This window comes from Pantherophis guttatus, chromosome 5 (genome assembly GCF_059756535.1).
Source record: "Pantherophis guttatus breed Tessera chromosome 5, ASM5975653v1, whole genome shotgun sequence".
Classification (NCBI taxonomy): Eukaryota; Metazoa; Chordata; class Lepidosauria; order Squamata; family Colubridae; genus Pantherophis; species Pantherophis guttatus.
Genome location: NC_142067.1, coordinates 57,173,211 through 57,186,474, shown reverse-complemented (window position 1 = coordinate 57,186,474; position 13,264 = coordinate 57,173,211). Strand labels below are relative to the sequence as shown.

General features: G+C 33.7%; 1 protein-coding gene across 1 annotated transcript in view; it reads right to left on the bottom strand.

Annotated features, from left to right (window-relative positions):
- Nucleotides 1-3,551: 3,551 nt before the first annotated feature.
- Nucleotides 3,552-13,264, bottom strand: part of NDUFV3 (NADH:ubiquinone oxidoreductase subunit V3) — a 17,456-nt gene continuing 7,743 nt past the window's right edge. Inside the window, exons 3-4 of the mRNA XM_034423928.3 lie at nucleotides 7,416-8,075; nucleotides 3,552-3,757 (exon numbers count right to left, since the gene is read on the bottom strand). Coding sequence (XP_034279819.2) covers nucleotides 3,591-3,757; nucleotides 7,416-8,075 — 827 coding nt within the window. The 3' untranslated portion in view covers nucleotides 3,552-3,590. The remainder of the gene's footprint in view (nucleotides 3,758-7,415; nucleotides 8,076-13,264) is intronic.

Genomic DNA, 13,264 nt, shown 5'->3' with positions numbered 1-13,264 from the left:
GGATACACAATTTTGGTTATAATTCATCATTAGTAATTTACATAATCCAGTTATTTCTGGATTTCAACAGTAACACTCTTTGATGGTTGAGAAGGTGCATTTTAGGTCCCTTCAGGGATGCTTCAGAACATGTATGAGTATGTACAAACCATGTCTTTTCATATTATTAAAGACGTCCTGTTTTTTCCAGACTTTGCACATACAAATTGGAGCAGATTCTGGAGCAGTTGCATAAACCTGCAAAAATACACATCTGCTTTAACAATTTGAAGGGTGTCATATATGTGCTTCCATAAATATAATCCATTTATTACTCCAATAATTCAAATCAGACTTTTTTTCCCTTACAAACCTAAGCTATTGTATGAATGCATAAAAAACCCAAAATAATGTTTTTCTTTTATTGCTGACATGACCATTTGACAGGATGAATTAGAGAAAACACAGCTGGAGAGAAATATTTGGTATCAAGGAGACCAAGGCTTTATTTCAAAAGTAATAACAGAATAATAAAAGAATAACAAAGTTGGAATAGTCATCTAGTCCAACCTCCCACCCAAGCAGGAGATCGTACACCATTTCTGACATATGGCAGTCCAGTCTCTTCTTGAAAGCTTCCAGTGATGAAACTCCCACAACTTCTGAAGGTAAGCTGTTCCACTGATTGATTGTACTGTCAGAAAATATCTCCTTATTTTTAGGTCAAATGTCTCCTTGTTCAGTTTCCATCCATTATTCCTTGTCTGGCTTTCATATGCTTTGGAAAATAGCCCCTCCTCTCTGTGACAGCCCTTCAAATATTGGAACACTGCTATCATGTCTTCCCTGGTCCTTCTCCTCACTAGACTAGCCATGCCCAGTTCCTGTAACCATTCATGTTTTAATCTCCAGTCCCCTAATCATCTTTGTTGCTCTTCTCTGCACTCTTTCTAGAGTCTCAACATCTTTTTTATAGTGTGGTGATCAAAACTGGATGCAGTATTCTAGGTGTGGTTTTACTAAGGCTTTCTAGAATGGTATTAGTACCTCACATGACCTTGATTGAATCCCTCTGTTAATGGAATTTAGGATTGCATTGGCTTTTTTGGCTACCGCTACACACTGTTGGCTCATATTTAATTGGTTGTCCACCAAGATCCCTCACAGTTACTGCTATTAAGCCTGGTTTCTCCCAATCTACACCTGTACTTTTGGTTTTTCTTGCCTAAGTGTAAGAGTTTACTTTTCTCTACACTGAATTTCATTTTGTTAGTTAGGGCAGTGTTCAAATCTGTCAAAATCCATCTGGATCTTGAGCCTATCGTCTAGGGTGTTGGCTATTCCTGCCAGCTTAGTATCATCTGCAAATTTGATAAGTTCCCCTTCTATTCCCTCATCTAAGTCGTTTATGAAGATATTGAAGAGTACTGGGCCTAAGATGGAACCTTGTAGTACCCCACTGCTTACTTCCCTCCATGTAGACGTAGTACCATTAAGGACTACTTGTTGAGTACAGTTTGTCAGCCAGTTACAAATCCATCTGATGGTGATGCTATCTATCTCACTTTTTTCTAGCTTACCAAATGCCTTGCTGAAGTCTAAATATACTATATTTAGTATAATTAGATGTAGTACGTCTATGAAGTAGCTCTGAAATCAAAATTAGATAATGTGAATATTCAATCTCTCCCAAAAATATACATGTGAAACACACTTGGAAACCTGGTATTAGATTTTGCATATTAGTTTTCCCCCAGATGGAACTAAACACAAATTAAAATAAAAATTCAATACTAAGTGCACTCTTGTCCATACATAATTAATAATGGGGGTATGAATGGTAATGCTTTGTATTTGTTGGTTTTAATTCAAAGAAATGGGATAGAATTAAACAAAACAGACATACCTTCCAAAAGTCTTTTTAGGTTCTCATAAGAACTGACCTATTAGTTGACTATAGGTAGCCCTTGACTTATGACCATAACGGAGCCCCAAATTTCTGCTGCTAAGCAAGTCAGTTGTTAAATGAGGTTTGCCCCATTTTATGACTATTCTTGCCACAGTTGTTAAGTGAATCACTGCAATTGTTAACTTGGTAACATAGTTGAAAAGTGAATCTGATTTCCCTATTGACTTTGCTTGTCAGAAGGTTGCAAAAGATTATCACGCCAGTTACTAATTGTCTGAATTTTGATCACGACCATGAGGATGCTGCAACGGTTGTGTGAAAAACAATCATCTTTTTTTTCCAGTGCTGTTATAACTTCAAACAGTCACTAAACAAATGGCTGTGAGTTGAAGACTACTTGTGTTGAAGAGTGTGGGATCCTGACCATTTTTCCAGGTCTTGTTCTTAACAATTTCTGGGGAAAATATTTCTATGCTCTACACATCTTTGCAACGTTTTTCTTACTTAAATGACTTAAGTTTAACTGCTAGATAATTCAGATTTTAGATCTCAACTGCAGCAATTAACTATGTTTATCTTAAAGCTCTGATTTGACCCAGATGTTCAGATGCTTAAAAACTGATAAATACAAAATACAAAAGAACAGCAGGAGTTCAATTTAACTATGTAATAAAGTTGAAACTAATAAGCATTTTTAAAGTGAGTAATAGTAACTGGATTATAAAAAGGCTCTTAAATTTGTACTAATTACAATGATCACTATTTCAGTTATTTCAAGAAATATGAAATTAAGCAAAAAACAAAACACCCTCAGAAGAACTAAGATTTCAGCATGAACACAGCTCTAAAATCATGCTTATATCACATGAAACAAAATACATTTTTGTTTGCTGTAGAGAAAATTATTTTTAAAAAACTAGTAATGAAGCATGTTTGAAAATTAATCTCAAGAGTCCAGAATTATGTTTACTAGAAGTGAGGGGTTGAAAAATTAGGGCATAATGGCGTCATATTAAGGAGGTATATCAGCACTGCTAAGAGACAAATGTAGATACATTCTTCTTTTTTAATATATCAAATAACTGCAGAAACTGATTTCTTCTTGTTTTTTTCATTTCTACCTGATCTGGCAAAGTGGAATCCAAAACAACTCTTCCTAGAAATGCCTCTTCAGCTGTTTGCAAGAGCTTTTGCTGCAAATTTTGGAAAGAACAGGCTGTTGTCAATAATCCCCTATTCAAGTCTTTAAGTTGATATTCATCTCCAAAACAATTTTCTATATCAAGTTAAATCTCATATAGAAATTAAGGGAACAGTGTTTACATGCCAATTCTCTTTACTTTAGGGCAGGCAACCCATCGTCAGCTATCCATACTCAGAATCAGGCTTTGTAAAACATAAAGCCAATTACTTTTATATCTTTTATAATAACATTATTCATTATATATTACTTTAGGATAAAATAACATCCTTCAGCAAGTGGTACTAAGCTTTTTATGAACCAGGATTACATAGATATTTATCACCCGCCTGCTATGACACTGCACAGTAGCATGAACTAAGGGAATTATCAAGTTATCATTAATTATTAGAACTAATCTGTCATAAAATCAGCAATAACTGAGGAATTAATGTTAATATTAATTTATAACATCCACAAGCATAATATTTTGTCGGAATTTATTTGTTTCCCACAATTAGTTCAGTGTCTTGGAGATAACCTCCCAGAGGATGGCTGAGGCAGCCTGAATTTTGACAACAAGACATCAAAATCCACAAAAGTGAATGGTTGATATTCATGGTGCTGCAGGTTCTTGTAGGTAGAAATATCATATGTTTCTTGAGCCGTTTCAGGTGATGGCTTGGCCACTAAAAGAAGAAAAGAAATACTGTAAACCCAGAGAACAGAAACAAAGTTCCTAGCGAAATCAGGTTTGGATACAAATGCAGATGTATTACTAACACTGAAAGTTATTACTATCAACTATGATCCCTGTGCGGAGCTTGATAAGTTGTAAAAAAAAAATACTTTCAAGACTTAAACATATCATTCAGTTGTGAATGATGCTAAGTTTGGGTAAGCAGGGTAAATACATGATGACTGGAACTATCAATCACAGCAAAGTATTGCAAGGTACCTTCTCCCAATTTGGTGTGAAGGAGAGTCAGAACCCTTGCCTAGGAAAGCTTCTGTGTGTCATACAGATAGGGTTATGAATATATTAGTGCTGGGGAAGGTAAATATTGATAGACTACAGATATGCTGAAATATAAATCAACATTTTTATAGTCCATTTTCAGCTATTTAATAAAATAATTCTTTTTTAAATATAAAGAAGTAACTATACACTCTTAACTGTTTGTCATATTCTTCTTAGCTATATTAACTCAGAAAGCTAAAGAAAAAAATATAAACAACAAAGGGGGTTGGTGATTGCTACAAGAGAAGTAGATCCTTAAAAAAAAAACCTCCCAGAAATTAATTGGATTTTACTTTAATTTTGAAGAAAAAGATAGTAAAAAAAGGACACCCACAACAGAGATGGAACATGACATAAGATGGCAATGCTGGGAATTGAGCTGCTAGAATAAAAGTTAGTGATAAGGAAAGACAGCTTAAAAGAAAGACAGAGTAATACCAAATAGTTTTAGCGATAGAATGTATGTAACTGGAAAACACAGTGACATAGAACAGGTTCTGGACATAAAAGTTACCAAATAGGCTTATGATTATGAAATGTTGATCAATGAACAGTTTTTTTAATTCAATAAGATTTCCCTCAGGGAAGTTTGAGTATAGGAAAGATGTAGCTTCTCTTCACAAAGCAAGCTATATTTCAGTAAAAAGTACATGATTTACATGTGTGATAAACATATCCACATTTCACACATAGTCAAGAATATAATAACGTTAAAGAGAATTTGAATATCCAGTATTAAATTGCAACTGATTATCAATATGTTTGTTTTAAAACAAAAATCAGGAATAAACCAAAATACATGGGATGAGCATTTCCTAACATGTAACTGAAACTCCAATGTTTATTTTACATTAGCTTCCACCATCAAATAGGCAAGCCAATGGTTTGTTTTTCTAGCAGTAGAATATAAACCAAAACATGCATATTCTCTTATAAATCCAGAACCATATCTTTCCAAAGGAGTTTTTACATCATACAGATAAACAGGGTTAAACATGCTAATTGTTCTTTTACTTCACAAAAGCTACAAATATGTTCTTCACCCTTCAAAGAAATTTTATTTTAATAAAACCCCTGGGTTTGACATGAAGCCATAATTTGTTTAGCTACTGTTTGCTGAATGAGCAATAAAAGCCTGGTTTATGTATCATTCTAAATGGAAATTATTATCTATATTATTAATTGTGTTTTATTTTGTTTTGTTGGCCACTTTGAATACTTGGTGGAATATAAAGGTAGGGCAAAACTTAAGCCACAGTGTCATAAGACACTGCTTGAAAATTATAGTGATATGTTCACATACTGTACAAAGCTAAAGCCAAACAAACCATGCATTTACTTTGCATGATATGAATCCAGTCACTGATTGGAATCTGGTTGTAACATGAAACTAATCATCTCCCGTTCTCAATCGTAGAACACCTTTGTCATTAATTTATATAGCTCAATTTTGTACTCAACATATTAGCCCTCTACCCTGCCTCATCATAAATTATCAAAGGAGTGATGCTTTAAATTAATAATTTTAAAGGATAACATATAATATACCATCATAAAGGCCTGGATAATAATCCAAAATTTGAGCTTCAAATGTTCTGGATAGACACAATTATTCTTAGTGATACTTTCCTTATAGATTAAGTATTCAGTCTGATTTTTAATATTGATTGGACAGAGGATTTTAATGTCTTGAAAGAATGTTATATTCTTTTATTAACTGTATACTTTTACAATACAATTGAATTATTTTCCAATAATTCTGTCCTTAACAGTGTTTAAAACATTTTATATAAATGTAAATATACAGGGAATATTGGATATATACCCCTCAGTGTTCAATATACTGTATTTCTATAGCAATATTTAGTAATTGTTTAAGCCTCTTCCACTGAAATAATTGTAAATTACAGTACTACCCTGTTTTCCCCAAAATAAGACATCCCCTGATTAGCCCAATCGGGCTTTTGAGCGCATGGCAATAAGGCCAAGTGCTTATTTCAGGGTTCAAAAAAATATAAGACAGGGTCTTATTTTCGGGGAAACACGGTGTTTCCAGCTGGATGTCTATTAATATTTATCTATGGCTTTTAGTTATATTATCAATGCTACCTATATACAATTGCATTTTAATAGACTATTATTTATAGCCAGCTTTAGAAGTTTCAAATTTTACCTTCTCTGAACCTTTGTTCCAATTTTCTAGACTAGCCAAGCTAAACTGAAAGAGAGCCAGGACATGTCTTTTCTGCCATTATTTTTCCAGGAACTGCTGCCCCCTTCTGGAACTCAAAATAATTGAGGATTTTGGGGTGGGGAGTGTTAGGTATTAAACTGCAAAATCTTTGATAATATTTATCACTTTGACATGCATGTTGAATTTTAAGTTTCTTATCTGTTAATTCATACTACAACTGGTATCTATTATTTTCTCTTTGTTTATCAATGGATATAGATTATTGAAAATAATAGATCTTAAAAATCATATTGATATATACTACAGAATTTAAAATTTAGAAAAATGAACAGAGAAAGCTTCATGGGAAGGTTTTTAGAATATGAAGAAAATTATATTCACTTTAGGGATTTATTTGGGGTATTTTGTGATTAAAAGAATATTTTAAGAATATTAAAGGAGTGAAAGAGAATGAAAATTCAGATAGCAAGAGAGCCAAAAGAAAACTATCTGATGCAAACATGCATCATAATGATTCAATCACTAACAGTGACATCTTTGCTAACCTACAGGCACTAATTTTCTTCACATCCCAAGAAGGTCAAAGTAAATTTGCTTCCTTACAGAACTGATTTATGTATCTATCAAAAGGTTCAAGGGGTGAAAAAGAGTGAAAAGTACCACATAAACAGCAAGTTTCAAACAAAAAGCAACATTAAGCTATGAGCAAATGCAGATAGAAGAAAAGTCTGAAAACAGGTCACTCAAAAGTTTGTGCTTTAGCAAGTAGGGTCAAAATTTTCCTTTCCTTTATGAAGACATTTTCATGTGGTCATCACAGTTTTGAATGTTCTAAATTCCCTTAACACTTCAAACAAGAAACAGTAGCAAAAATAGAATGTTGTTTCCTCCCCATCCCCAAATTTTCCATTAGCACCTTTAAAGCTTAATGGGAGAACCAGAGAACATAACTGTAAAAGAGTATAACAGTTCATCAGCAATGTGAAAAGGCCTTCTTTGGAAAGTACATTAGGAAGCGGGAAGAAACATTTCAAGACATTACTTCAAATAACGGGAAAGTCAGAATATAGGACAGAATATATATAAATCCTTTCAACCAACAGAACTAATGCAGAAGAAGATAAAGTGATACCCTGTGGAGTGCTTTGTTCTTCAATTTGAACTTCTACTTCTGGGATGATCTCCTCCTTCAGGGCGGTTTTTATCACTGGTATTCTTTCCCTTGAAACTTCAGGCCCTGGTTCTTCAAAAATTCTCTCTTGCATCTCAGTTTTTTGCATTTTCTTTGTAATGTTTTCATCCTGTTCCAGATTTTGTGATATATTTTGTGGAGTTCTCCGTGGATCAGTTTCAGAGAGAGATACTTCCTGGCTTCCAGACAAAGCTTCTATTGGCTTTTGACTCTCTGCATTCACTATTCCTAAATTCTTGCTCTTTAAATGTATTTTTTTAGACCTTTGTTGTGAAGCAGTTTTTATCATATCGGATTCTAACTGCTTGTTGTCAGTTGTCCGGCAGGGTTCTTTTTGTCTGTGCGGCTTCTCTTTGAAGTCATCATCTTCAGAATCAGAGCTAGAGTCTGATTCAGAACTGGATGAAGAAAATGGCTCTTCATCTGCTAACCTCTTCCCTAAGCCTTCTGTGGAAGAGAAAACTGGTGTTCTCTCAAAAGGAAACTGTGCCTTCTGAGGAAATGTTACCAAAGTTTTCATTGCCAAGAATTTTCTCAGATCTTCATCTGTTAATTTTACAGCTGCATCTGGTTTACAGTTAGTTATGACCTTCCCCTTATCTGTAAATTGTGGGAAAGAATTAGGAGACAGCTTTTAAAAGAAAACCAACCTCCACTTTGGGCAGGTTAATAGTTGGATTTGCTCTTTCAGTACTAATTCCAGCTGGCTAATTTCAATTTCTGAGTTGGCACAGAAGAGATTATAATTTTTACATAAATATTTTCAAGGCTATCACTATGATATGTAATTCTGGTATAACTGATCTGTGGAATTAACTGATACAAATTTCAATTGCTTCAGAAAAATATCTACTAGATTTTATATCAATATAAAACATTTTAAAATATATCCTTCAGTTTAAAATATTTTAATTAAATTTATATGCTGCCCATCTCACTATCCAAAGCAACTCTGGGCAGCTTACAATATGATAAAAACATAAATATAAAACATTAACATTAACAAATGTTTCTTCTAGGAACCTTCGCATATTACTAGCTTGATACACTTAGGACTTGGCTGTTAATAAACTTTGTCAGACATACTCTGATCCAACATCATATGTTTCAAGTCTATATATATATATATAGACTTGAAACATTCATTATATATATATATATATATATATATATATATATATATATATATATGTCTTTGGTTATTCGGGTCTTCTCCCACGTAAAATTGGAAGTGTCTTGGCGACGTTTCGACGAAGTCTCATTCGTCATCTTCAGGCTGGTGTTCTCGGCTTCGTGCTTCCAGGAGCAATGTGTGATCACAGCTGTTTCTTCCTTTTAACTGCCAGTGGGGGTGTGAACTGATTAGGTGGGAGCTTGGCTGTGTTCTGATTGGGTGGAGGTGTGTTCTGATTGGGTGGAGGCTTGGCTGTGCTCTGATTGGATGGGGGGTTGGCTGTGCTCTGATTGGATGGGGGGGTGTTCTATTTGGGTGGGGGCTTGGTTGTGCTCGGGTTAGTCTGAGTTGTAGGGGGATTTGAGCTGGTGAGCTGTGTTGCTGTTGTTTGGCTTCGCGTTTGTGGTCGTGCTACATCTTCATGGTGGGTGTCAGTTTGCTTCATGTATGGATTGGAGGGGTTTAAAATGGCTAATGATGCAGCTGTGGTCTGGCTTCTGGTTTGTGGTCGTGCCTCATCATCGGTGTGGGTTTTGGTTTGCTTTTTGCGTGGATGTGTGGTGGTGACATCCTCTGTGGTTTTCGTGAGTGTGAGTCTGGTGTCATTCTTTGTGTTAGGAACTCGTTTGTCAATAGGGGCGGGTTTCCAAATGGCTGGTAGGCGGGAGGTATCATCTCGTTTATTCATGCTGTGTGGGCGTTTTTCTACCTTGATGGTTTCTCTGATTATCTGAAACGTCGCCAAGACACTTCCAATCTTACGCGGGAGAAAACCCAAATAACCAAAGACCTACATACAAACACCAGCGAAAACCTCAGAAAACATATTTATTTTTATATATATATTATTTTATATATATATTGCTCAAAAAAATAAAGGGAACACAAGCAGAAGACATCCGAGATCTGAATGAATGAAATAGCCTTATTAAATACTTTGTTCTTTACATACAGTAGTTTATACACTGCTCAAACAACTAAAGGGAACACAAAACTACTGTATGTAACGAACAAAGTATTTAATAAGGCTATTTCATTCATTCAGATCTCGGATGTCTTCTGCTTGTGTTCCCTTTATTTTTTTGAGCAGTGTATGTATATATGTATGTATGTATGTATATGTGTATGTGTGTGTGTATATATATATATATATATATATATATATATATATATATACACACACACACACATACATATTCTTTCTAGCCAGGTTTTACCTACGTAAACTTAGTTGTTCTATAAATAATGAATTCAGAATATATACTGTGTTTTCCCAAAAATAAGACCCTGTTTTATATATTTTTTTGAACCCTGAAATAAGTGCTTGACCTTATTGCCATGCGCTCAAAAGCCCAATTGGGTTTATTATCAGTTGGGGGAAACAGGGTAATAGACTTAAAACATACAGTATGATATATATAACTTAATAAAATAAAAGCCTCTCTATGAGGAAGATTTGTGATTAATAAGTTTGATATTATGTATTATATGATATTGATATATGTTATATGTGTGTATGTATATAGATATAATACACTCACACATTTATCAAACTTATTGATAATCAAACTTATTTAATTATAAAACTATTATTTCGTTTTTCAACATATCAATGCATTTATGTATATAAATCATAAGATTATGTCTGATTTACTTTGATCATTTCACATGTGCAAATTCATTGGAGATGTCAAAATCTAGGAATGGTTAGTGGATCAAGAACATGCAAGCAAAGAACTTGCTGGCTTAATATCATCAAAACTGATATAAAAATGAACTTCTAACAACTGAAAGAAGCTGTGCTTGACAGAGTACCATGGAGAGCACTTGCCTATAAAATCACCACGAGTCGGACACGACTGAACTGTTAAAACAATTAGTTATTAAGAAACAATGGTTACTTCTCAGTAGAGGGCACCACAATTTTATCTACTCAAATCTTTCCATAACACTCAAGTGCAATTAAAGTGGCTCTGATTAAACAATGTTTATCATCATGGATGGCAGGTATGCAGAGAAATTGTTTTCAAGGATATTTAACCATGCAAAGCATAACAATGAAATAAAGATATGAGGCTTTGTTTTTTTACGTAAACAGTAATTTATGACAAACTAATAAATCCTTTTTTAATGTATTGGGAAAGAGATATCTATGCATATTAGTTTTATTAGCACAAAACAATTTTGCCTCTTTATTTCTACATTATAGCACTGGAAAACCATGAGAAGATTAAGTTCTAATGCTTTTTAAGTCATTCATTGTCTTCATTTTTTTCAGGCTACTCAAATCAAACTGACAAACTTTTTGATAGAGACAATATGACCTTTTAATAATTATTTTAAAACTATTAGATAAAATAGAGTTACAGAACTTAACCATCAGGGACCTAATGCTGCATTAATCATCCAACTATAATAAACAGAGAATAAACATTTTAAAGCATGATACGCAAAAACCAATTACGCTGCATTTTTTGTAACCTGAATATTAAATCATGTTTAATATTTAATTTAATTTATATTTAAATTAATAATAATAATAATAATAATAATAATAATAATAATAAAATATTTAATTCAAAGATCATAGCTATTTAAGTTTTCAAGTTCTGATTTATTGAAACCTAATGATATATTTTCTTCTTGAAATATATATATTAAAAGTTGTAAGAAACTGCTATATATAATGTTATAGTTCATGATGCAGAAAATAAGCAGCATTTTGGGCTGTTAAGGAAAAATGCTAGCATACATGCAGGCAATATTTTAAAAGTCATTGTGATTATAAATTTTTCAGAGACTGTTTCCCAGACAGCATACATTCATTGTATCATACAGTACAGTAAATTTCTTTCAGACTTTCTATGATTTCATATAGAATCAAATTAAGTATTATATATTTCCTAATTAATTTAAGATGTGTATGGCCACATATTTTAAAACAATTTTCACAACAATAAAATTATAAAAATCATAGAAACATAAAAAACTAGAAACTCGCACTTCCATCAACCTTCCTGGGCATTCGAACAACTCTCTGCAGGCTCCACCTCTTTATTGTAATGCCTGCAGTTTTATTTGCTTTCTGGAAGGCTAACAGGGTGGGGTCTGTCACATTGCCAGGAAAGTGTGTTCCATAAGTTAGGGACAGCTATGGAAAAGGCATACTTCCTAAGTCCCACTAGATGAAAGTATTTCAGAGAAGGGACCTAAAGCGTGCCCATTCTATCCAATTGCTTGGGATGGCTGATACCTTCAAGGAGAGACAGCTTCGCAAATGGCCTGGTTTTGTACCATGTAGAACTTTAAAGTTAATGACTATCAATTTGAATTGCACTTGGGAGGAAGTGGCACATTATGTGTGCCACTGTATTCTAGTCCAGTTGTAACTTCCAGGTGGTCTTCACTAGTATGCCTGAGAATAGCATGTATGGACATGCACTTAGCTCTTCCTATGAGATCCCTAAAGAAAGCATCAGTGGCACAGGGTAGTCACATGGATCCAAAAAAAGATGCAGCTTCTATAAAGTATTTCCAATAGATGCTAAGTGGGCATTCGTGTATATTCTGAGTCACATTACCCTTTAAACCTGGATCTATATAGAGTTATATAATACCATTATACTATCAAGTTTATGTTCAGCAAGCCCATTTTTTAAAATTTTATCCAGTATTAGGCAGAAAATCAGAGAATGTATGAAATGAAGATATAAAGGCCTTTTAAAATAAAGTTAACTTGCTAAAGTTAGATGACACACAAAAATAAATTTTATTTGCTCCTCTCTTTGTAGGTACAGGTAGGTAGGATATAAAAGAAATAATTTTCAAAATGGAAAGTGGTAAAACACTAGGAATGGATGGATCCCCACTGAGTGATATAAGACATTTAAAGATTTTTTGCTGCCAAAATCCTGTGAATTGTCTGATGAGATATTTCATAAAGGAAAGCAGCAGCATTTAATCAGGCCTATATTACAGTTCTACCAAAAGCAGGAAAAGACTACACTCAAGTGTGCTAGTTAATATCCAATTTCATTGCTTAATATTGTACAAAGATATTAAATTTGTGTGTAGTTATATTTTAAAAAATTAAATACTTCCCCATATATTTTGGGTCTATAACTCCTAGCATTCAAAATTAGCATGGAATTACAATACTATCATATCTCGAGGTCATCATATTGGAAAAGGATAATTTAAAGGCTTGTGAAAGTCTTCACATTTGGTTAGATGTCAGTCCTCTTGTGTATGATATCAGAGATTTATAGCTTGTGTTTTTATTATGTGATTTGAATGATATGGTAGTTACTGAACAGTCTTTTTATTTTGCTATGAGAACCCATATTATTAGTTTAATAACAAAATATTTACATATATCTGTCAAATAGGATTTTTAAAGCTTTCATTGATACTACCAAGACGTTTGCTTAAATATTAATTCCTGTAGAGTCAGATCTAAGAACAGGAGGTGGCAGGCAGAAAGGGAAAAAAGGATACTGTAGAATTGCATGGATGAGGAAATGAGACTTTGTGTGTGCAAGAGGAAGGAAGGGAAGGAGGGAGGGAGGGAGAGAGAGGGAGAGAAGAATAAACGTGGGTGACTTTTCTCCTTTCC